Here is a 23,848-nt window from a genome sequence, read left to right as displayed (position 1 = left end):
TCTCTCAATTTTGAAATTGGCCTCATCCACAAACTCTAGAAGAATCACCACTCAATAAAGCCTTCAAGTATCCAAATCTTTCACTACATCCTGCCTAGCCTTCCCCAAAGTCCCCAGATTAGCCTCACTGCTCATCATTATCCACACAAACCAATTGAGACCGCTCAGCAATCTGTCTTGCCAGATGAAGCACCGATTCACTTGCCAAAATTTCAAGGATAGACAAAGTACTTTCCAAAGTCTTCAAGATCCAGTTCCTAAGCTCAACAGCCATCTGTGAGTCCGCCCCGAACTCAGAAAGCGGACTCGACGGATCCACCCTATCAACCGAGATATCAAGCTGCGCAGCAATCTTCCCACTCACCACATCAAAAATAATAGGAACTGCCTCCTCTTTCGTCTTACAAGCACGTAACATACCCTTCAGCGTGTCATCTGTATCATTCTCCCTCCCACCATCTTCGCCTACCTGGTATCGTCGTCGATAATGTGAGAAAAGCGGCGTATCGAAATTTCCAAGCGATTGCCCCTCCTTCCACTCCCCCAACCCAGTCACAATTTGCGACATGCCACCTACAACAGGCTGGGAGATAGCGAACTCAACAAGTCTCAGCAGAGTCGGCGTATCAGTTCCTTGAAACCCCTGCCTCTCCATCTGAGCCGCAAGGTCCTTGTTCGAAGCCAGATATCCAATGTCTGTAATTGTGCCAAGATCCAATGAAACTCCCGGTAAGCCCATCGCGTTGCGATACGCGGCAAAAGCGTCCATGAAAGCGGAGCCTGCGGCGTAGGCGGATTGGGTTGCGTTTCCGATCACGCCGCTTATTGAGGAGAGCATCAAGAAGAAGTCTAACTCGGTTGGAAGGTTTCTGTGGAGGTTCCAGGTTCCAGTATAGCGGGGCTGAAGGACTGTGTTGTAGTCTTGGGAGGTCATTTTCTCAATGTGGACGTCCTGGAGCTTGTCAGCATAGTACTGGTAAGTTATGGCTGGTTGTTTCCCTATTTCTTACCTTTAAAATCATGGCTCCGTGGATCAAGCCACGAATTGGTGGCTGGTTCTGAGATATAGTTGCGAATACCTGGGACACTTGGGCTTCGTCGGCGATGTCGCAGGCATGGATGGTAACTGTCACGCCTTTGCCTTGAATCTTGCTTACTGTATTCTGCGCAGGCTGTCTTGACAGTCCGCTCCGATTGATGAGTATTAAGTGTTTTGCGCCTTGGTCTGCCATCCACAGGGCAATTACACGCCCAATGCCGCCCAGACCCCCAACAAGAATATATGATGCATCACTTCGGAATAACTTGTTGTTTTGTTTCGGTAGTAGTGTCTGTCTGCATTAAGAGAGTGTGAAAATAATAGAGAAGAGAGTGATCTTACTGTGACCTTATCATCAGCCCCTGTCGTCATCACAACATGTTTCTCAGATGGTATCATTTCCAAAGCTTGCTCTACATCTCCAACCCCCTTTACCATCAACGAAGACGGCCCGAGTAGTCTCCCATTACGGAAAAATCGGATGATCTTCCCAAGTATATGGCGTGTCAGGTCTGTTCTCGCCCGTTGGAAGGCAAAGATATTGAATGTGGAGAAAACACCATTCCTCCCCGGGCAGGCTACGTCGCAGTCGAGTTCGATTTCGGTTTTGCGGGTGTGAAGCCGGATGAAACGTCCAAAGGGAGCGATCCATCCCCAGGTCATCTTCATGCTCTCGGAGGTAGTAGCTGAGAAGGTAATAGCAACATCAGCCTTTCGACCATGAGTGATCTCCAAAAGTCTCTTCAGAATGTCTTCTTCCCCTTCGATAAGAGCGCGGTCAGGCGGAATGTGGAATCGATTGATCAAGGCTTCCTCTTGGGTTACATTCTTCACAATTGCTATCACGGTGGCACTCCTCATGTAGCACAGTTCAATGATAGCTTGGCCATACCAGCTTGCGGCGTCTTCTATCAAAATAATGTCGTGTGGTCGAACTCGTGCTAGGTAGTGGACCACGTAGTATGCTGTTGTATAGGCCACGGGGATAGATGCTGCAAGCTCATATGACATGAAAGCATTGAGTTTGTGACAAGCCGATGCTTCGGCGTGATACAAAGTTCTTGCTGTTCCATCTCCAAGGCACATAACGCGATCTCCGATAGCGAGGCCTTCAACACCTTCTCCAAGTGCATAGACTTTACCACTGCACTCCAGTCCCAAAGTACCGCGACTTTCAATTACTTCTGGATACTGAATTTCGTCGCATTCGTTCAGCCCAAAAGCCATCACCTCGATACCGACATGCCCAGCAGGGATCTGGGTCATTTGTTGGTCCACCGTGAAGTATGGCTGGAAGTGATCTTTGTCTGCCCTGGATAGTCGAAGTGGACAATCTTTTTGCTGAAAGGTCCGTTGTGAATATCGGTTTTCCTTCCCAGCTCGAATAACATCTGATGCCGCGTCCTCTCGCTCGATTACTCGAGGAATTAGAACAACACCATTTCTCTCCGCATACTCCGTATCATCAGTATCATGACCCTTTTGAAGGAAACGCGTCTTGATCATTCTGAAAATAAGCTCAGCAACTTCGGGCCCCGGAAGTGGATTGAGGGAATCCAGGTCAAGCGTGACAATCGGCTCAACGGCAGATTCAGAGCGGGCTGTCCTAGCAAATCCTAAGGCAAGTCCTGCTTCTGGATAGTTCGGGTTAATCGTCCCTCCGCGAGTGATCCAGAGTACTCCAGCGCTGTGCAAGAAAACATCCTTCACCTTTTCCAACATTTCCACGTCCATACCCGCAAGGACATGATTTTGCGTGTCGCTCAAAACCACACACACCTGGTTCTTGGCTTGAACATGTATCATATCTGTCAGGGTAACTAAACACCCCAGGTCTTCAAGATGACGCTGTAGAATTGTGACAGCGATCTGATCTCGATCTCTCTCAGAGATGATCGTGAATGATCTCTTTGCAAACTCTTTATTTCCTTGCAGGCTGGAAAGCATCAAAGTGCCATTGTCACTATTCTCAGAACCATCTCCGGCCAGATAGCGGATCGTAAAGTCTGCATCATGGAGCGCTTGGACTAAACTTCTCCTTTCTATGACATTACTTGAAGGAAGATGCAATTTCTCAATAGGCCAAGGATACAAAGCACTACTCATTATCGCATCCAAGATACTTCTTTCCGGGTATAAGTTGTCAATAATAAGGAGGTAGCCGGATGGTTTTAGTAGTGATCGAAAATTCGATAGAGCCGTTTTCACGGAATGCACCGAGTAAAGGCCGTGGGGAGCAACAATCACATCGTACGAATTTTTTTCGAGCCCCTGTCCGGAGATATCGCGCTCTATGTCAAGCTTTGTGTAGCCAGCCAATTCAGGCCAACGAGTGACTTTTGATTTGAGCTGTTCTAGCTCTGAGTTATCTTTGTATGTGAACGAGTATTTGGTGCAGCAAGGTATCAGGTGGGGATGTTTGAATCCGGTTGCGAGGCTTTCTAAAAGCATTGTGCATGGCTGACCTGTTCCTTCGCAGATCTCAAGAACCGAGATATCTGGCTTTTTGTTGCCAAGTAGTGCTAGATGCTTTGCGGCACGAAGATAGGTACGGTCGGCAGCGAGAATCTCCCAACGAGAATCCCAAAGCTCGAGTCGGCTTGTTTGAGTGTCCCTATCGTCGCCATTAAAAATTGAAGAGACATATGCTTTGATTGCGCGAAGTGGTCTTGTCATGAACTGAGGAATTTCCCTCTGCCTGTCTCCTATGTCTGTGATCTGGCTTATCTCTTCGAGCGCATTGTGTCTCTGGAGAAGCTCAGCGAAATGAGATCTATACTTGCTTACAAGTGTATCTTGTTGGGTTTGACCAAGTTGATCGTATCTGACAACGAAGTCCTTGATGAGAGAAGTCGCTTGTTTTTCATATTCTTCACGCAGTGATGTTTGCTCCACTGATTGAACATGCTGTTCGAGAATTCGATAAGAGCTAACATTACCGAGAAGCAATCCGGGATCGGGCTGCCACTCAATTCCATAAATAAGAGCAACATGTTTTGACGACTTTGAATCGTTTGTCGCAATGTCCAGTCGTTTACATCGTAGCCCTTTTACAGAAAGCTTGGGCTCTGAGCTGTGAATTCCATTACTGATCTCTGCGGCGACGATAGATGCCAAGACTGTATCCTCTGGACCTGTTCGCACATGGGTACATGCACTGAAGACTTGACCGGCACTGGAGTTGATACAGGTTGCCACTCGTAGATTTTCGATTGAAACTGGGATCATCGGCCCTTTTTCCAGAGATGCTTTATCCGACAGCATGGCAAACATTGCGTGGAACAAGCTATCCAATGTACAAGGATGGATCAATAGCGGATGCTCAAACTGCATCGGCATGACTGCTGCCGTATTGGGGAGTGTAATTTCCGCAAAGCAGATACCATCATCACTTGTTTGCGCCGATTTCATATTGGAAAAGCAGGGGCCATAATCCAAGCCAACATGACGTAGCCTTTCATATAGATGATCAATATTGACCACTGAGACGTCTGTGGAGTCAGATTCGGGTAACATCGCCGCGCCCTCCGCTTTGCCGATCTTCCCTCCCGCCGTATTTTTTTGCTTTTTCTCCGCTTGGACAATCCCGGTGCAGTGCTCCGTCCATCTGTTTTCTTTCGACACCGAGTAGATGTGGAATCTATATCCCGAATGCAACCGATCGGCTTGTTCGGCATGGAAGTGCAATGATGTCATTATCTCAATGCCAGCGGTTTCAGGGATAATCAACGCCGATCGAATTGAAACTCTTTGCAGAACAAATGCTGCAATCTCACCGATATCTGTGACCAATTGCATGGCTGCGTCGATCGCAATGCACATGTACCCTGCGGCCGGGAAGACGATATCAGATTGAATCTTGTGGTCCAGGAGCCAGGGTATCTCCGAGACGCGCAGGTGGTTTCGCCAACGTGGCTCGAATGGGCAAGCCACGTTGTCCAATGCTCCGAGTAGACCTGTTCGGGGGGGATTCCCGGTGTCTGTATGTTTTACTCATGCGGGGTTCGGCCCAGTATGATCTACTATGGTTCCAGGGGTAGGGGGGGTAGGTCCACTAGCAGTTGTGGACATCGTGGATTACTCGCTGCTACCGGGCGATTGATTGATTTAAAGTCCAGCGAATAATTCAGGGAGGCCAATTTTGTCATGGCGTCTAGCGCGCAAGATACGGCATCTTGTCTTCGCACCAAGACGCTAGCATACTCGATGTCTGCTGCCTTGAGCTTCACATCTGCTTGAAGTATTTGCTTCACCGGGGCCGATAAAGCCGAATGGGGGCCAATTTCAAGAATCACATCAACGCTTGGTTTCTGCGCGGTGCCCACTCTCTTCATCCGCCTCCCTGCAGGTGTTCCGATTCCGGTATACCGAGTGTTTGTCTCGAAACAAAGTTTCTTCACCGACTCGGCAAACTTGACTTGACCAAGTAAGTTCGACACCCAGTATCGAGGTCCAAGCGCTTCGGGTTCAAGCTCCGTTCCAGTGACCGAAGAGAAAAACGAAATTGGACCGGTCAGGTTATTCGGTTTCTTTGGTACAATCTGGTCTATTGACTTCAGGTACTCATTCGAGACAAGTTCCATGTGATGTGAGTGATAGGCGACAGCCACCGCTAACTGACGGCTGAGCACAGGGCTGTCTTGGAGGGCTTTTGCAATTTCATCGATCGCTTCTGCATCCCCGGATACTGTAACACTGTGAGGACTGTTCACGCAAGCAATGACAGCCTTTCCAGAATTGATTCTCGCCAAGAGTGGTTGTACTTCTGCGGGTGACATTCCGATTGCCATCATACCTCCACTTACTGGAGCCGTCAATAATTGGCTAGCGATCACACCACGATGATACGCTATGCTCATCGCGTCTTCCAAGCTCAGGGCACCACTAGCGTATGCAGCGGCGATTTCACCACTCGAGTGACCTGTGACGGAGGCGGGGTACACACCCCAAGATGCTAGGAGATCGACGAGCGCAATTTGAAGAGCTGAGCACAACGTCTGGCTCAGCAAAGGATGGCTCAGATGAGAGTCCTCTGGATCCCCGGTCATTTCATCTAGGATAGATTAGCATCCTTGCGGTCCATGCTATTTGTCTTGGTGACCTATCTTACGTACCGTAGACACTAAACGGGGCTCGAAGAGTTTCTAGAAATGCGTCAATCATGGCGATTGACTCCCGGAAAACCGGGTAGGTAAGAAGTAGCTCCTTTCCCATGCCATCCCATTGTGCTCCCTGGCCGGTGAACACAAATGCCAAAGTCGGATCTCGAACAGAGCTTCGTATTTTAGGAGTTCCTGAGAGTACATCAATCAGGGTGGAGACAGAATCCCCGATAACTGCTGTTTTCCACATGAACCGAGTCCGACGCTCGTTCAATGTGAAGGCGAGATCATCCATGAGCTCATGATCCAGGTATCCTTCTCTGGCCACGAGGTAGTCGTGAATTCGTCTGACCTGCTCTTTGCATGCTTGTTCGTCAAATCCCGAGAGCACAAATATTCTACTTCTTTGTGACGGCCACCCTTGACGCGCAAAGTCAAGCTGAGCCTTTTCAACCGAGTCTGATAAACCCAGTAACCATTGCTGTAGCCCCCGGCTCGTAAGATATCCGATGGCATCTTCAATAACGACGTGAGCGTTGGATCCCCCATACCCGAAGCTGTTGACGGATACCCGATGGTGGCCAGGTGTTTCCCATTGCTCGGGTGTTGATTGAACCTAATGATGTCAGGACAATGCAAATATAGAACTCCGAGGAATACCGACTTTCAAGCTCCACTCTTCCAAGGGAATTCGTGGGTTTGGCGTTTTGAAGTTACGATTGGGTAGAATCATACGATTCTCCAGCATGAGGACAGCTTTGATGACGCCCGCAACGCCACTTGCGCCTTCCAGGTGTCCGACGTTTGTTTTGATTGAAGTGATTTTTACTGTTTGCCCAGCCTCACGAGCGAGGCCGAGAACTCGAGAAATCGCGGCCGTCTCAATTGGATCGCCTGCTTGAGTGCCAGTACCATGGGACTCGACGACTTCGGTTTCTTTCGGATCCAGACCCGCCCGCGCATAGACATCCCGCATCAAAGTCTCTTGTGCAGTGCCGCTTGGAAGCGTGATTCCCGGAGTCCGGCCATCCTGATTAGATCCACTGCCTCGAATGATGGCGCGTATTTTGTTGTGGTCGCGAAGCGCATCAACGAGTGGTTTGAGGATGAGGCAGTCAACGGCCTCACCTCGCGCGTATCCATTGGCTCGCTCATCGAAGGTGTAACAACGGCCGTCTGGGGAAAGAAACCTGGCACGAAATTCAGGATGCAATGTCCAGAGTTTGGGGTGGCGTACTGACCTCATCATACTCATCGTCGACATGAATTCATGACTGAGAATGAGATTGACACCAGCAGCGACTGCCATCGACGCGTCACCGGTTCGAAGGCTTTGGCATGCTAGGTGTAAAGCGACAAGACTGCCTGAACATGCTGTGTCGACGGTGACGCTCGGACCTTTCAGATCGAAGAAATAGGAAATACGGTTGGAGACCATCGCACGAGACTGGCCAGCGTTCGTGCACTGGTACATTGGGACACATTCTGGGTCGCGAAGAAGTAAATCGGTGTAATCGGCGCTGAAGGATCCCACGAAACAGGATGTTTTGCTTCCCGTGAATTGCGACAGCGGGATTCCGGCTTTTCATGGTCAGTAGTTGACTGACAGATATTAGAGAACTAAATACCATTTTCCACTGCTTCATAGGTTACTTCAAGCAAGAGCCGCTGTTGAGGATCCATGGCCTAGTATGTATCGTTAGTGGTGTGATCAACTCGGGGTCTTGGTGAGACTTACGGCAGCCTCATCGCCGGTCATATTGAAGAATGGCGCATCAAACAGAGATAAATCCTCTTTCATGAAATGTCCCTCCTTCACGTTGATCTGCATCATTGATATGAGTGTTTTGTTTTGGAAAATTCCTTTACACAGAGTCTTACCGCGCCATGCCGAGCGTGGTCTGGATGATAGAATGCCTTGTTATTCCAACGCTCCTTTGGAATAGGCCCCCATGCCTCTCTTTGCTCAATAATCATCTCCCATAGCTTTTGGACATCGGTTGCGTCGCCCGGTCCACGAAAACCCATCCCCACAATTGCAATGGGCATACAAGCATCAGCGGCCAGGATGGCTAAAATTTCGCCATTGCCTTCCGACCCCGTTGGTGCAATGCACCCTGAAAACGCCTCTGAGTCGCTGGCTTTGATGATCATTGGTAGGTTCTGCATATTCCACGTACTAGCAGTCACGCCAGTTTGATCAATTGGATGAATAGTTGGACTTCTTTGTGGAGAGTGAAGTAAGTTGCCAACATCTCAAGTCTAAAGAGTCATAATGGCCCGTAACCAGTCCGTCGGATCTTACTTAGTGTTCTCGGTTTATTTAAGAGTGAAGTTCAATTTCCCTAGCACTAGACATGGGAATGAAAATAGCCGGCTTACATCCTAGGACATGGTAACACAAGTCTGATACAGCATTGGCATTATCTCGATATACATGAAGCTCCCTTCCTGGACAAGATGATTGAATCGAGATCATTGGCTAGGAAAGTGTTTACATGGCTATTGTCACATCCCTCCCCATCGTCACCGATAGTCTTCGGATTGCGGTGGCCAGGATGGCGACATTCTTCCGGTCAGTAGGAATATCATGGCCCTTTCCATGCACCACGAATTCAGAGCATTGTGGGTCACAGATTCGGTGAAGTGCAAGTGAGCATTCAAACAAAGGATCCTTGGCCCCTGCAACATGCACACAGGGAAGGTTGATGTAGCCCTCAAGCCCCTCATCTATAACAGGATATTCGCCCGGGTGCATACGAAACGGTGGCAAAGAATTGACAAAGATGGCACACCGAAAGAGAGGCGGCTCCTGTGGCGATATTTTGGCGTTGTGAATGAGGAACCCTGCAGCCAAGGTTCCCCCATGTGAGAAGCCAAGGACCCCGTCAAAGGGGCCGTGGTGGGCAATAGTCTCATACAACAGATCATACGCCTCCAAGATCTCAGAGTCGTCATCGTCTTCGGCAGAGAAAGTTCTCGGAAATCTATAGTAGCTGTAATACGGACCATCATAGTAGCCTGCAATGCCTGGACCGGCGTCTGAGTCGACCTCGCCTTCGAGGAAGTGAAATGTCACTGTATTATCCCGCTGCAAATCCGCAATAAGCCCGCCTGTTATCTTTATCAGAACGATTCATATGAGCATTGCTCGGTTTTCTGTACTCAGTTGGGAGCGCAGGATCTGTTAGCTGTCAGTATAGCAGATCCTTATTTTGTTGGAAACTTACTGACCTTCTCGCTTGTCCCCCAGCCGTGGAGACACAACAGCCGCAATGGCATCTTGTGGGTGTGAATTTGCGAGTCGTCAGCAGGGGTTCTGTTGGCAATCTCGCGGTATATCTGTACAGATCTTACGCTGATATAATTTCTGGCTTCGCTTGCTAACTCATTATATATCTACCAATTTCCATTCTTTCCAACTCCTAGACTTGCAGATCAGCCGGCCCTTTAGCATGCCTCGACGCCGGAAGGTCAAAAAGTCACCGTGCAATTCAAATCATCCTGGTCTCTTCATAGGCTTCGTGGCCAAGTTGCACAGGACAAACGGGGCCTTGGCAATCCTACGATATACTGCGCGTTCTAGGAATCATACGTGCAAACAGACCAAGTACACAGATCTTTTTAGAACTCTTCTCTGAACGGAATTTCAATACTCGTGAAAAGTGTCCATCAAAACAAATCAAATAGAAAACCCCGGTGATTAGAATGAGAACGCTAACAAAGGTACAAGTGGCCTTTCCAGGCACCTGAGCAGACACGACCGTAGGCACAATCTGAAACGGTTCATCTTAGAAAACAATCGATTAACTCAGAGCTCACTAGCGTTTCTAATGTCAATAGTAGTAGCTTGATTCTCTAAGCGAGACGGGTGCCTTGACCAGGTCAACAGGTCAACCGATCTGGACGAGCGATGAGTGATGACGTAGCTCAGTCGAACTTCGCCAGATCGCGATCCCGGCTGACACGGCCACGACCGTTAGTCTTGACGCGCATTTAAGATCACAATCTTCTCCTCGAATAAGGGCTCAGCCAAGTTTTACGATTACGCACAAGATGCCGTGGTCTTTCGCTCTCCCGCAAGCTATTTTTGCCTCACCGCTGCTCGCGGTCGGGACTCCCATCGTGGGAGGCACCGCTATCGCGCTTCTCACCAACCGTGAGTATTCCTGATATCCGACGGAAGCCTGCGGTATGAGGGAAATAAACTGACCCATGAGACCGGTCAGGGAACGCAACTCAGGTCACCTATCGCAAGCTGCGGCAACCCCCTTTTAGCCCCCCGGGTTGGCTCTTCGCGCCCGCATGGACCATCCTCTACGGAATGATGGGATACGCTTCTCATCACGCAACAACGGTCGCCCACGATTCCCTCTCGTTGGCTGTGCGCGATAGCAACGCGACCGCCCAGACCCTGTATACGACCCAGCTGGCGCTAAACTTCCTGTGGATGCCGTTGTTCTTCGGGGTGGGGCGACCGGCCGCGGCCCTCGGTGATATGGCTTTGCTCATTGGCAACGTGAGCCTGCTGTTGGCTAACTGGTGGTCGGCGGATCGCACGGCCTTCTGGCTGATGACTCCCTACTATGCATGGTTGGGATATGCCTGCTATCTGAACGCAGGCACAGGATATCTGAATGGCTGGACACTTCCAGGGAAGCAGCGCTCGGAATAAGCAATTGAGTTTCACGATGGTGGATCTAATCACATTTCGTTCTCGATATTCAGATGAGAATAGCGCAGGCGTTAGGACAATAAGATGCATGAGAGGTCCACTTCCTGCGAGGTGGCGCCCTGGGCTGTCATCTTTCGGAGATTCGTCCTTTGTTTCGATTCCTTTGTGTACTGGTGGGTCTTAAGTCTTTGTGTTTCTATCTATAATCCGCGCCGCGGAAGCTGGCTTATACTCCCTGTGCTCCCCTCCCCACCCCTCACCAGCCCATCGGGGCTGTGATAGACCTTCATCAGGCATCAGAGTAGGTGTGATGATCCCATCACTGTGGGTCAATATGTCGGTTTTTATTTTTTTTTCCAATACTCCTTTCCTCCTTTGCAAGGGGACAGGAGCTCAGGAGGTGGCCGAGCATCGTGGACCCACGATCGTCACACCCAAGTAGAGCAGATAAGGGCACACATTCTCCCAAGATAACTGTATAGTCGGGTAGTTGGAGACTAGAGTCAGCTAGTCGAATCCTTTTTTTCCTTTAGCTTAGTTTGGGAGGGAACAAGCTAAGAAGACTAGGACATTGTGAAACTCCGGTACGAACCAGCGGATGCCTTCGGTGCCACTGACAAACTGGATCGCCACCTCCGACCCACCGACCCGAGATGATGTACAAAGTGGTACGTACTCAAGTCTAGAACATTTCGACATGCTGTACTGATTCCCGGGTGTCCAAGGCACGAATTTGAGCCTTGGAGGGGGTGGGAATTCAGGGTTGCGACAGGGTAAGGATGCAGGCCGGTTGATTAGGGCTTGGTGGCTGAGAAACATGGAACTAGAAAAGAACGGAAAGAAAAATCTAAATTCAACCATAGGCAAAAGTTCGACTACACACGGACCCTGTGTCATGCAGATAGAAAACCAAAAGCCATTTGCCTATCGATGATTTCATGTGGATCATATGGCGATCGCATGTCTAGACTCCCGGATTCAGCGAAAAAAAGGCTAGCTTGCCGTGGAACCGTAATGCCTTTTCCTCCCCGGCTCACCTTGGTTCGGTCTCCAGGCTATTTGTTTTTTAAATACGTTTTTTGCCTCTCGATTCACGACCAAATTTTTTTTTACTTTTTGGTTCCTGTGCTCCCTTGACTCTTCTACACTCGCATCGTGCGTCTTGAACCTGCCGAGACGGGCATTCCGTGTCCGGAATCTCGGACTCTTTGCAATGGCAGACTCAATCCCCAACCCACACCCCAGCCCGGCCGAAGAATACGACGAAATCCCGTTTCCTATATTTACACCTCCTGCAAATAGCAGCAGGAACAGTCTTGAGCGTGAAGTAACGGTGGATGCGAACCAGTACGAGGCGGGGCTGCACGAGCCCGAGCCCGAGCCCGCGCCTGCGCCTGCGCCCACACCAGAGCCTCCAGTCGAGCATCGAATCCGGTCGCCGCGTGTGCGCTTCGAATCGATCCGACGCTCAATCAGCAATAGATATCACCCTGATCCTCAAATCGACCGCCGCATCATTTCCGATCAGTCTGCTGTACCTCTGCTGCCATCCACGGAGCTAAGCGAAATCCCCTTGGCTGGCTCCGGAACCATCACCCCGCCGGCCCCCGCATACGCGCGCAGCGGACTCGGTACTAGTACCACGCCAGAGGAATGGCCATCTCGCGACTCAGCTGCCGATCCGGAAAAGCATGGACACCAAGGATTCATGGAGCGGACTACCTCCGCTCGCAATCGATTCCTTCATGCCGGTCAGATTATTCGACAAAAGACGCACCAGCTAGGTGAGCGTCTCGGTCGGCCTGAGGATGAAGGAGAGCCTCTCAACGCATCAGTTCTCCCAGATGACTTCGAAGGGGGAATTCTCATGGAGGAGCTTCAAGCACGACGAGCTCGCCATGAATCCGACCGTCTGCAACCCATCGAAACTGGCGAGACTCTGGTTGAGCCCGCGCCTGGTGCGGAGGCTCATCGCCTGGTGCGCAGCATGACCCAGGTGCAGGAAAAGCTGAGGCGCAAGCCGCAAAGTGCCTACCAGCGATCTGGAACAACTACACCCGAGGGCATCATTCGAGACTTTGCAAGCCGCCGTCGATCCAGTGGCCTTGCTGGCGGCAGCGGCATCTTGTCCCAGTTGCTGAAGCTGCAAGCGAGCCAGACAGCGGGCTCGCGCCCTGAGAGTGTCATCACCGATGACTCGGATAGTGACACTCAAGTCTCTTCGGGTGCGACCACCCCAAAGAAGGGTGATTCGCTCTCTCCTTCCATGCCCACTTCTGGGGCTGTCACTCCTCGCAAGGAAAAGCTCAAGTGGTACAAGAAATCTGCCCACCGCTCCACCTCATCATTGATCGATGCTTCTCTGAACCTGAGCAGTGCTAGCCTTCCAGCCGCCACCGAGGCTGTCCAGGGCGGCAGGCGACGCAGGAAGGGCAAGCGCAAGACTCGTCTGGAGGACGAGATTCGCGTTACTGTTCACATTGCCGAGATTATTGCCCGTCAGCGTTACATCATGCAGCTGTGCCGTGCGCTAATGCGGTATGGTGCTCCCACCCACCGGCTCGAGGAGTACATGCAAATGACTGCCCGTGTCCTTGAGGTGTCGGGTCAATTTCTGTATCTGCCCGGCTGTATGATCATGTCTTTTGATGATTTGGCCACTCGTACCGCCGAGGTAAAACTCGTGCGCATGGTACAAGGTGTTGATCTCGGTCGGCTCGCCGACACCCACAATGTTTACAAAAACGTCGTGCACGATCTGATTGGTGTCGAAGAGGCGACCCAAGAGCTCGACGAGATTATGTCTCGCAAGCCGCGCTTCAACAAGTGGATTATTGTTCTCATGTACGGCTTTGCCAGTGCTACTGTCGGGCCTTTCGCTTTTGAAGCCCGCCCTATCGATATGCCGGTCATTTTCCTTCTCGGTTGCTTGGTTGGGTTTATGCAACACATCTTGGCGCCACGCTCCGTTCTCTACTCCAATGTCTTTGAAGTCACGGCTGCTGTTTTGACCTCGTTTCTGGCTCGCGCTCTGGGCAGTATTCGCCACAATGGTGAAACCATTTTCTGCTTCTCGGCTCTCGCGCAATCATCAATCGCTCTCATTCTTCCCGGCTTTATGGTACTTTGTAGCAGTCTGGAACTGCAATCGCACCAAATGATCGCCGGATCAATTCGAATGGTTTACGCCATTATCTACTCTCTCTTCCTCGGTTACGGTATCACCGTTGGTACCACTATTTACGGCCTTATCGATGGTAACGCCACCAATGCTTCCTCATGTTCCAACTTGGATATTTGGGGATCCGTTTACACTCGTGAATTCCCCTTTGTCGCCATATACGCCGTCTTCCTTGCGATTGTCAACCACGGAAAATGGAAACAGATGCCGGTCATGGTTTTCATCGCCGTGTCCGGCTACATCTCAAATTACTTCTCTCAGTCCAAACTGGGCACCCAGTCCGAAGTCGCCAACACCGTGGGCGCCTTTACCATCGGTGTCCTCGGCAACCTGTACAGTCGCCTGTGGCGCGGTCATGCCGCTACGGCCATTCTCCCAGGTATATTTGTACTCGTTCCCTCTGGTCTCGCCTCCAGTGGCTCCCTAATAGCTGGACTGCAATACGCCAACGAGGTACGACAGAACCTCAAGAGCTCCGGCAACAGCACATCCACCAGCGTCCTATCTGAAACATCGGTGGGCAGTCTTGGTCTCGGCATGATCCAGGTCGCCATCGGTATCACCGTCGGCTTGTTTATTGCCGCCCTTATCGTCTACCCATACGGTAAGAAGCGGACTGGTCTGTTCAGCTTCTAAACGACAGATCTCTTTTTCTATTTTGTTCAAACATATGCACCATTTACATTCATTGTTGATTTCTTTCGATACATTTGAGCATTTATTGAGCGTTCTATGCATTTTTTACAAGCGCAAGCGATCTTATGGGAATCTATAGGGATTTGAGCGATTTTGATTCACGCTCTGGGATCATGGGCAAAGCGGCTTCTTGAAGAACAAGGTGCATCTGATCCTTCGGGGTTTTTTTCCCATCCGGCACACATAGAGGATAAATAATAGAGTAGACACTACATCAAAACATGGTCAAAATACGGACTATACGCTCCATCTATTTCTTGCTTCACAAATTCTAATACCGACCACGTGTTTGTCAGATCAAGCTAGTTACCCGACACAGTAAAGATCGGCCACATTGGATGCTGACTGACATTCGCTTCTAGTCCCTCAGCTTACCCTTTTTTTTTTTCCAGGGTAAGCTCTCAACTCTTCAGCCCCTGAAGCACGCCAGATGGAAACCACAAACAGGGACAGCGGCCCGGCAAATGGGTCTAGCGGGGCCGGCAGCGGGAATTCCAGAATCATTCCGCTGGAGCCTATAGACCAATAAATGCCGATCGATAACATCCGCACGTTTGTCTTCTTAGTCGTCCGCGCGACCCTAAACGAGGAAGCAATGCGCACAGCATTGGATCGACTCATCAGAAATCACCTTCCGATCCTTGGTTCTCGCCTCGAGGCCGTTTCCAAATCTGGGAAACTAGCGTATCGCCTACCCACTTCTTTCCCAGCCGAGTATCAGCTGTTTCTCTGGTCATCTGATATCGTTGACTCGACCCTCGCAGATGCCCAGTTGCTGCCCAAGGAGACACATGCAGATTGTGATATCTTGCACGGGCCACGCTCTATCCCGGAACTGGAAGGTGAATGGACTCCATCCACTTGGCCCAGGGAGCGGAGATTCGAGGCACCGGACACGCCGCTACTGCTCGTCCATATTACCAGGTATACGGACGCCACAGTTGTCGCGCTAAACTTGCCTCATGCGGTCGCCGATCAGATGGGCTTCGGGAGTTTGATCACCGCGTAGATGCAGCTAGTCAAGGGAGAAACTCCGGCGGAATTTCTTGAGCTAAAGCCCGGTACGCTGCACGGACTTGAAAATGCTTCTGAGAAAGAACTTCGGAGAAAAAAACGCTTTCCGTATTATGAGTAAACCAGAGAAGGCCAGGGCTATATTAAGTTTTATGCCGGATCTCATCCTCAACTCGAATGAAGTTCGCCGAGTCCTGTTTCTGCCTATCAGCCTGATTGAAGGCCTTCGAGACAGCCATACCAAAGCTCTCAAGGCGAAGTACGGTGAAGAAGCGCCAGCACTAACAAGTGGTGACATTATCACTTCACTCTTGGCGAAATTGGCCTATCTTGGATGTAAAACCTCTAGGACGTGGCCATTACTTCAACGGTGAATTTCCGCGGGCGCCACCCTGGCCTTCCTGTCGATAAACCCCACCTTCATAATGGCACATGCTACGCTCTTGTGCATACACCGAATCCAAACAAGATCTCACTCGCAGAATTGGCCTACAAACATCGCCTCGCGGTGATTAAAGGAGTAAAGCTGGAAAACATTGAGCGTTCTGTAGCTGTCACTAGAGCGCATTGGGAACGAAAACGCTCCCTCCACATCGTCGAGCCGGGTCAGTTGAGCTATTCCTGCACAAATTGGTGCGGCGCATGGCGCAATCTCGACTTCGGTCCAGCTGTGGTACCGAGAGAAGGTGATGAATGTCCCAAGGCTGCACCACTTGTATTGGGACATTCACTACAGCGCCATCATCCGACAAGATATAATACACAGAGTATGTGTAAATCCGGTGGTGGGTTTTGGTGTGACTTTACGGTTTCCACGAAAGGATACCCTTGGTGGAGGAGCTCTTGAGATCCGATCCTAAATTGAGTAACTTTTAAGATTTACTGAATTTTGGGGGGGATAATATACATATATTCTTAATAGATTTACTGGAGACAATCTCTAGTTCTCCAAAACGCCGAACAGCTTTCTTGCAATACAATCTCAGATGCTCCATTTGTCACAATGCGCGTAGAGAACGAGGTTACCACCTGTCTAATAACTACCGATGTTTCAACATTGGCAGTAGAACTATCCTCAGCTTCCTCGAGAGAGAAATACACCTTCTGCAATATAGCGGCAAATAGAATGATGCCCTACCGACTAACAAGATTTCTCCAACCTTGGATAACAAGATTGGTGCTAGTGGCAGGAATGCAGGTCATATTCGACCTGGTAAAAAATACCTTTTCACCTATTTCTGAATCAGTACTGTTTAACCCTATTCTATACGCTTTCCGTGGTTTGTCTGGATACACTTCACAGGGTCGGTAGATCTTGAAGAACTAGAAAAAGGTATTGGAGAATATTCAAAAATTTGGGAAAATTTACAATATCAACTGTGACTTCAATCTAACAACGACCTTCGAGATTTGCTTTTCCGAGAAATTCGCCAAAGAAGCGGCTGACGCCTTCGAGGGATATAAACTTGCTGGTGGTGATGTGCACCTCGTGAAATTCTACGATGGCCAGGAAGCCAAAGCGAGAACAAGGGACTCAGGAGCGTTGTACGCCTACGAATGGACCACTACTAAGACTGTGATTCATTATATCAATACCTGTACAGCCGATCTGGTACCGGATCTAAGCCAATTCATCCAACCAAATCGTGTCCAATCTCACGCTTTCATTCCGTGGCATTCCCTTTTGGGGAAGAAAAAATTGGAAAAAAAAACAAACGATGGCCAGTCGGTACGATAGGGGGAGCTTTTCCTCTGTGAAGCCTTTGCTTGATGGCACCATTATGCTCGGTGGGACTGGGGTCAGGAGTCTGTGTGAGAACCCCGAGGCACCGTCTGGGTTCATGAAGACCTTCGACGATACCTCCTACAGCAATTTTATGGCAGTGAGATCTACCAGAGGATTTAATTCTCGTCTCTAGAGCGACCAGAAATTCCGCTGCGACACGATGAAGGTTTAGCTCATACTTGGACCGTAATCCTTACGATAACCCCCAAAAGTGTACCTTTATTCAGTCCCCTTGAGGGCCATAGGGCGAATTGATTTGTGCCGCCTTTCATGGTAATGGTAGGTCTTCTTGTACGATTGACCTTGTGGTTGCAGGGCTGATCTTGATCTATCCCCCTGGATTGGTCAAGCTCATCTTAGGGCAGACTTGGCACGATACCGGTCTTCCCTTATGCTTCCAGATCAACAAGGAGAGAATCGACAGATACAAAGAGCCTATCAAAAGTTCCATTTGAGACATCATTTTGAATCGGCAGCCGAGCGGCCTGAGCGTATTCGGCAAAGGCCCAGTCCAGAGATAGACGGAGGGAACACTGAAGGCTACTGTACCAAGAATGACTGGGATGACTCATACGCTTTAACCATTGTGTACTTGTCAGCTTCTTGTTTATCCTAGCTTAAGCTATCTAGCGTCTTCAGCACCAGGTAGTTGCTGAGAAAGCAGAATTTCATAGGGGAAGCCTTAGTTGCATCCGAGATCTGTCAGCAGTCGGAATCTGCCGATCGTAATCACCACACACTGAAAACAACTTGTGAAAATTAGAACTGACATCTACAGGAATCTAAAAGTTTAGAAATCGATCACCCATACTTCAATGAATCTCGATCCATACATATCTCAGAATGCGAACCGTTATATCTACCGACTATGTGGTCACAGACCGAGCGGGTGTCATTGAAAACCGACACGCCGTGCACGCCGCCATCGTCGACGCCAACGGCCACCTCTTATACAGTGTTGGTGACCCATCGCGGGTGACGCTAGCTCGATCTGCGGCCAAGCCTGCACAAGCTTTGGCTATTGTCCAAACAGGAGCACTAGAGAAATTTAATCTCGACGAGGCAGACCTCGCTTTGATCTGTGCATCTCACAGCAGTGAAGAGCGACACATTTCGCGAGCGCGGAACATTCTCGATAAAATTGGCGCTCAAGATGAAGATCTTCGGTGTGGAGGACATGTTCCTATCTCTAAGGAAGTGAACCGCACTTGGATCAAAACGGATTTCACCCCGACTGCGATCTGCAGTAACTGTTCCGGCAAACATGCGGGCATGATTGCTGGCACGAAGGCTCTTGGCGCTGATGTGCAGACGTATCATTTGCCCACAAATTTGATGCAAGTCAAAGTCAAAGAGGCCGTGGATCAAGTTTGCGGTCTCACTGAGGGTGAATCAAAGTGGGGACTTGACGGGTGCAATCTTCCTGCGCCTGCGTTTCCTCTGCATCGGTTGGCTCGCATGTACGCTGTCTTTGCTGCCGGCGCAAGCGAGGACAATGGCAATTCCACAGACTCAATGACGCGATCATTGAGTCGAATTTTCAAGGCCATGTCTCGTCATCCAGAGATGGTCGCTGGTGACAAGCGATTCTGTACCATTCTGATGACAGCGTTTGAAGGGATTCTCATTGGCAAGCTCGGCGCTGATGGCTGTTATGGTATTGGTGTCAAAGCATCAGAGCAGACCAAGAAGCTTGGATCGAATGGCGCCCTTGGTATCGCTGTGAAGATTGAGGATGGAAATATCGACATTCTGTATTCGGCGGTGGTAGACATCGTGGAACAGCTTCAGATCGGAGAGCCGCGAATGAGACAGACTCTAGCTCATTTCCGTACTTGGGAGATCAAGAATACTGTGGGCGTTGTCACTGGACACGTTGTGCCTCGGTTCAAGCTGCGGCCTTTGTCATGAAATTTGAATATCTATGAATGCGGGGTCCTCGGGTGAATCCGAGAACAGATGCTGATGATATCTTCATGGCGTATGGGACTCATGGTCAGATTATCCCTAGGGATGTGAAATAGCTGATTGGGGCTGGACTGAGCCCCATAGAGGCACTGCGCGCTGCTATTGTCGAGCCGGTACGTTACTTTCAATATGGTGGCGGTACGATTTAAATAACGAGATTCGCTCATGCTTTCCTTCTGGGGCCTGAGGCATCTGTGCGTATCAAAGCCAGTCGGAACATACGCAAGGTGTGGTGCCGTGGCACTCGAGTTACTGGAGGTGGATGGGTGGAAGGTTGATGGGAGATTCAGGATAAAAAAGACTGGTGAAATTGTGAAGGCCCGTCATGAGCATGCCTCGCTATTCACTCGACCTAAGTCACCCAATATCTTTGTCTATTGGTACATTCAATAATTCTAGCGCTTTTTTCTTTTCTATCACCGTCATGCACTTTGATGTTTAATCTCCCCCAAAGCTTCAATATGTCTTTGCAACCGAACGCCATGCATGCTAGTCTCACTGGCGCACCAGGACACCGCGATAGCGCATCTTGCCATCACGAAGAGTCTGCATCGCTTCCTCGATTCCCTTGCAATCCAAGGAGAACTTCATGGTAGTAGGAGTAATCTTCTTCGCGGCAGCAAACTTGACCAGCGACTGGAGGCAGTGGCGAGATGCGACGAGGGAACCCTGGATGCGAGCACCCTTTGTGTTCATCGACAGCATCGGAACTGGCGAAGGCGCAAAGTCGACAGTCAGAGGGTAGATCGTTCCATGGATATCCAACAGGGGAAGAAGGCTGCAAGTCCATGTTAGCAACGACCAATTCTGAACAAAAGGCCACACAGGGACTTACGAAGGATAGTCGACATTGGCACTGCCACAGAGCAAGAGGTGGTTGACCGGCTTGAGGTCAGTCAACTCCTGTCCAGCCTTGAAAACGTGGTATTCAGAGGCACCGAAGCTGAAGGCCTCCTCACGCTTGGCCTCGCTGCTGGAGAAGACAACAACATGGCATCCCATGGCAGCAGCCAGCTTGATAGCCAAATGACCGAGACCGCCGATACCCATGATACCCACGCGGTCAGTCGAGCGGACACCATACTCCGACAAGACGGTCCACACGGTTCCTCCGGCGCACATCAATGGTGCGGCATCGGCGGAGTCATATCCATCGGGAATAGGGACAACGCAGGCGGCATCCCAGACGACGCCCTCGCTGAAAGATCCCAAGTCGTGATCATGGCTACCATATTCTTTCTTGTTCTCGCAGTATTGGTCCCATCCTGTCACGTCGGATCAGCCTCTCAACCCAGTCATCGCAAGTCGTTTGCAACATACCGGTCAAGCACTTTTCACAGGTTCCGCAAACGTAGTGAGTGAATCCAAATCCAACGCGCTGGCCGACCTTGACATTGGTAACATCACGGCCGATTTGACGAATCACACCAACACCCTCGTGACCCAAAACCATGCCAGACTTCAGGAAGTGCTCATCGGTACCGCAGAGACCAGAATGAGTGGTCTCGATGTAGACTTCATTGTGCTCAAGAGTGCGAGTGGTCTTATCCGCAACGATCTTTCCCTCCTGCGATCCACGGAAGACTTCAAATGTGACGCTCATGGTGGTGGTATACTTGGGGAATGATCAAAATGTGATTTGAACGAAATGCTGTTGGAATTGAAGCTACGGGAAACTGCGAATCGACCGTGTCTTTAAACAACTCCTGGGTCTCGGCCAATCCTGAATTTCCCAGCGGTCTGTCCCTGAGTTGCCACGTTGTTCCATTGAACGACGGAGAGAACCCCCGAAACAGAGCCCTTCAGGTCAATTTCGGTGGGCCACCACGTCATTAAGGTTATTGCAGAGAATTCTGACGAGCCCGATGAGGATGATTTCTTTTTGAAGGCTTCCCGTGGATCCACAAAATTCAGGAGCCGAGGAATCCGCTTGGGTTATTCGTAGGCGATCGAGCCGTGACTTGGGACTAGGTCCCACCAGAACCAAGTTCTTTGCCGTAGGCGGCGCAACTTATTTGTCCGAGACCTGGTAGCTCGGCGACTTTTTGTGTGCTGGGTCTTCGACGTACTAATCAGCCTCGGTATGATCGCCGACGTTGCCCCTGACATGAAGCAACCTGTCGCTCCCCATATCTTAGCATGCTTGGAACTGGAAGCCGGTAATCACAACGGGCAGATAACAGGATTTCTCCACTCTTGATGGATCCGCCTCAACTTCGAAATCTTCTGGTCGCAAGCCTAGCCCCTTTATTTAGCTAAATATAAACAGTGTACCGCAGACAAAAGATTCAAGTTTGATTACCTATCAGACTTTTGACCACCTTCGAGATCCTAGTCTTGCTCTGACTTGATCTCGACGCTATTTTGTTCCGAAGTGAACGGTTTTCTGGCCCATATCCTCGTCCTGAAATGAACTCGAGTTAGCTCTTCTCCAAAGTTTCTCGCGAGCCATGACTTACGCTCTGTGATAAGCGTGGTGTCGTGGATTGGCCAACTCTGAACGGATTTTGGCTGCATAGACAAGGACCTCATCCTTCAACCAGGGCACCGGCTCCCCGAACCTGGTCAGCACGAACATGATATAGCCTTCCAAACCGTTTGACCAATGATGAAAATTTAGAGCCCCGATCTCTTTCAACAACTTATCTCTCGGCCATGGCCCGATCGGCCACTTGTAGACTTTCTCCTGGATATCCACGAAACCAGCCTTCTCAATGGCCCCTCGAAAAGTCTGACAAATATTGATGGGCCGGCCCATTTTCTCGGCGGCGCGACTTATTAAGTCGCCAAATCCAAACAAAATGCTGTCTGTCGGCACACTGCCGTCGTCACATTCCACGTACATGCTGGGACCGAGATGCTCGATCCAGCCGCCCGGTCGAATATTTCTGTAGGTGTGTTAGCGATTTCCTACTAGTATTGGGACTCCCTAAATGCATACTCATAACATTGCTTATACACGCGATCCGATTCTTCAGGGGTGAAAGCGGAATCTAAGATGCGCATGTGGACGAGGTCAAACGGGTCGCGCCAGGTCCATTCCTGCAACACATCGTCTACCTCCAGGACGCAATTTGGTGGCATCCAGTTCACTGGGGGTGGAAATAGATCCACTCCACGGACGGTGGCTGTTCCCATCAGCTTTAACCCATCAAGTCGGAGGCTGAAATGACTTACTGTTGGGGAATCGATCGGCAACTTCACTAGAGACATTAGTCCAAGCTCCAACTTCTTCCGGCGAGATAGCTTACATAGCCCATGTACCCTTGCCGGTTCCAAGATCTAGAATGTGCTGTCCGATAAGGTTAATTAAGCATCTCAGCGTGGGTCAACCGTTGAGTTCATAGGTACCTTGGGGGAATCTCCGATCGGGGAGATGAAATACGGATTATCCGATCTTATTTCTGATAGAAGAGCCACGATATGACTAAGAAGGTCAACAAGCATATCCGACGCGTGTCGAGGATGAACGGACGCACATGCATTCGTATGCCTCGAATTGCTTGTCGTCGACGGCGACACTGGGAAGTAAGTTAGATGCTGAGTTTTTCAATCTTCCAAAGCACTCACGCATATGTAAATTGCTTGAGATTTTCATATCTGGTGGACTTGTTATTGACAATATTCAATTGAGCCCCAGCTATTTCACACTCGAACCTTCGGCCATTCTCCATGAAGCCCCGATACACCGCGGACGCGATCGATGTGGTCTCTCTATTCTGAGAGTTAGATAGTCAATTACGTGGGATTTTTTTTGTCGAGATGAAACGTACGATTGCCAGTCGTTGACGCTATACTCGTTCCCCAGATCGTAGAGAACGGGGTCCTGTTAGAAGAAGGACTTAGTGAGACGCTGTTCATTTCGAGGAGAGCAATGGCCACGTACCACCGCAATTTGGTCGTTTAGCACCATTATCACTCTGAAGACACCATTCAAGAGGAGACGGATTCTTATTGTCGGGATTTGGGATGCAAGAGTGGCTGGGGCTGGTACTTAAATGCCGGAGTGACAGTTCGGGAAGGAGACCCACCTAAGGGCGAAAGTACCGATGAGGGGCCGCTTTAGTGTCTTTGGCCTCGTTTTAGTCTTTCGAGGTGTTCGCCAGGCAAACTGTTGTATGATTGGCGAGATGCGTCTGAAACAGACATTTTCCTGATCCCCAACCGCCCTGGTTGAATGTTACTGGTTGATCACAAGTAATTTGTTTGGGGTGGAAGGAGAATCATAGCTAGGGGTCTTCGTGTCCCGTTCCTGGCAATCTTATGGGGACGGCTATCTGACTAAGCTTACGAAATTCCAGACCATCGAATCATCGCAACTTCCTCTGACCCACAAAAGTCTCATCACATTACAGCCCCACCACTCACATTCCATCCAACCGGGATA

At 49.9% G+C, this 23,848-nt stretch overlaps 9 protein-coding genes across 9 annotated transcripts; 5 read left to right on the top strand and 4 right to left on the bottom strand.

Moving 5' to 3' along the window:
* Window positions 1-124: 124 nt before the first annotated feature.
* Window positions 125-8,295, bottom strand: N7477_000839 (putative polyketide synthase; the record flags this gene model as incomplete). The annotated part of the gene is made up of 10 exons (XM_056962502.1): window positions 125-952; window positions 1,011-1,331; window positions 1,382-5,019; window positions 5,121-6,092; window positions 6,154-6,757; window positions 6,806-7,331; window positions 7,383-7,722; window positions 7,770-7,827; window positions 7,880-7,966; window positions 8,023-8,295. The coding sequence occupies 10 exons, from the start codon at window positions 8,293-8,295 to the stop codon at window positions 125-127; spliced, it is 7,647 nt and encodes a 2,548-aa protein (XP_056827505.1).
* A 340-nt stretch (window positions 8,296-8,635) lies between these two features.
* On the bottom strand, window positions 8,636-9,423 carry N7477_000838 (putative DUF341 family oxidoreductase; the record flags this gene model as incomplete). The annotated part of the gene is made up of 3 exons (XM_056962501.1): window positions 8,636-9,255; window positions 9,307-9,325; window positions 9,376-9,423. 3 exons carry the CDS (start codon window positions 9,421-9,423, stop codon window positions 8,636-8,638), a joined length of 687 nt encoding a protein of 228 aa, XP_056827504.1.
* Window positions 9,424-10,197: 774 nt separating this feature from the next.
* N7477_000837 (TspO/MBR family protein) lies at window positions 10,198-10,816 on the top strand (the record flags this gene model as incomplete). The annotated part of the gene is made up of 2 exons (XM_056962500.1): window positions 10,198-10,300; window positions 10,371-10,816. The coding sequence occupies 2 exons, from the start codon at window positions 10,198-10,200 to the stop codon at window positions 10,814-10,816; spliced, it is 549 nt and encodes a 182-aa protein (XP_056827503.1).
* A 1,213-nt stretch (window positions 10,817-12,029) lies between these two features.
* On the top strand, window positions 12,030-14,633 carry N7477_000836 (threonine/serine exporter family protein; the record flags this gene model as incomplete). The annotated part of the gene is made up of 1 exon (XM_056962499.1): window positions 12,030-14,633. One exon carries the CDS (start codon window positions 12,030-12,032, stop codon window positions 14,631-14,633), a length of 2,604 nt encoding a protein of 867 aa, XP_056827502.1.
* A 589-nt stretch (window positions 14,634-15,222) lies between these two features.
* N7477_000835 (BCL5p) lies at window positions 15,223-15,702 on the top strand (the record flags this gene model as incomplete). The annotated part of the gene is made up of 1 exon (XM_056962498.1): window positions 15,223-15,702. The coding sequence occupies one exon, from the start codon at window positions 15,223-15,225 to the stop codon at window positions 15,700-15,702; it is 480 nt and encodes a 159-aa protein (XP_056827501.1).
* A 1,338-nt stretch (window positions 15,703-17,040) lies between these two features.
* Window positions 17,041-17,948, top strand: N7477_000834 (uncharacterized protein; the record flags this gene model as incomplete). The annotated part of the gene is made up of 4 exons (XM_056962497.1): window positions 17,041-17,436; window positions 17,468-17,590; window positions 17,629-17,706; window positions 17,739-17,948. Coding segments are annotated over 4 exons (807 nt in total), but the record flags the coding sequence as incomplete, so codon positions are not given.
* A 388-nt stretch (window positions 17,949-18,336) lies between these two features.
* N7477_000833 (asparaginase) lies at window positions 18,337-19,404 on the top strand (the record flags this gene model as incomplete). The annotated part of the gene is made up of 1 exon (XM_056962496.1): window positions 18,337-19,404. The coding sequence occupies one exon, from the start codon at window positions 18,337-18,339 to the stop codon at window positions 19,402-19,404; it is 1,068 nt and encodes a 355-aa protein (XP_056827499.1).
* A 552-nt stretch (window positions 19,405-19,956) lies between these two features.
* On the bottom strand, window positions 19,957-21,064 carry N7477_000832 (NAD(P)-dependent alcohol dehydrogenase; the record flags this gene model as incomplete). The annotated part of the gene is made up of 3 exons (XM_056962495.1): window positions 19,957-20,239; window positions 20,297-20,726; window positions 20,782-21,064. 3 exons carry the CDS (start codon window positions 21,062-21,064, stop codon window positions 19,957-19,959), a joined length of 996 nt encoding a protein of 331 aa, XP_056827498.1.
* Window positions 21,065-21,792: 728 nt separating this feature from the next.
* On the bottom strand, window positions 21,793-23,374 carry N7477_000831 (uncharacterized protein; the record flags this gene model as incomplete). Its single annotated transcript, XM_056962494.1, has 10 exons — window positions 21,793-21,865; window positions 21,921-22,349; window positions 22,403-22,589; window positions 22,639-22,664; window positions 22,713-22,753; window positions 22,813-22,888; window positions 22,941-22,982; window positions 23,032-23,175; window positions 23,235-23,287; window positions 23,348-23,374. 10 exons carry the CDS (start codon window positions 23,372-23,374, stop codon window positions 21,793-21,795), a joined length of 1,098 nt encoding a protein of 365 aa, XP_056827497.1.
* Window positions 23,375-23,848: the final 474 nt, after the last annotated feature.

Source organism: Penicillium maclennaniae (assembly GCF_028827695.1).
Source record: "Penicillium maclennaniae strain IBT 15551 chromosome Unknown utg000001l:1.0-3280838.0:1.0-3283122.0, whole genome shotgun sequence".
NCBI classification, from domain to species: Eukaryota; Fungi; Ascomycota; class Eurotiomycetes; order Eurotiales; family Aspergillaceae; genus Penicillium; species Penicillium maclennaniae.
This window is presented reverse-complemented; position numbering and strand designations above follow the sequence as displayed.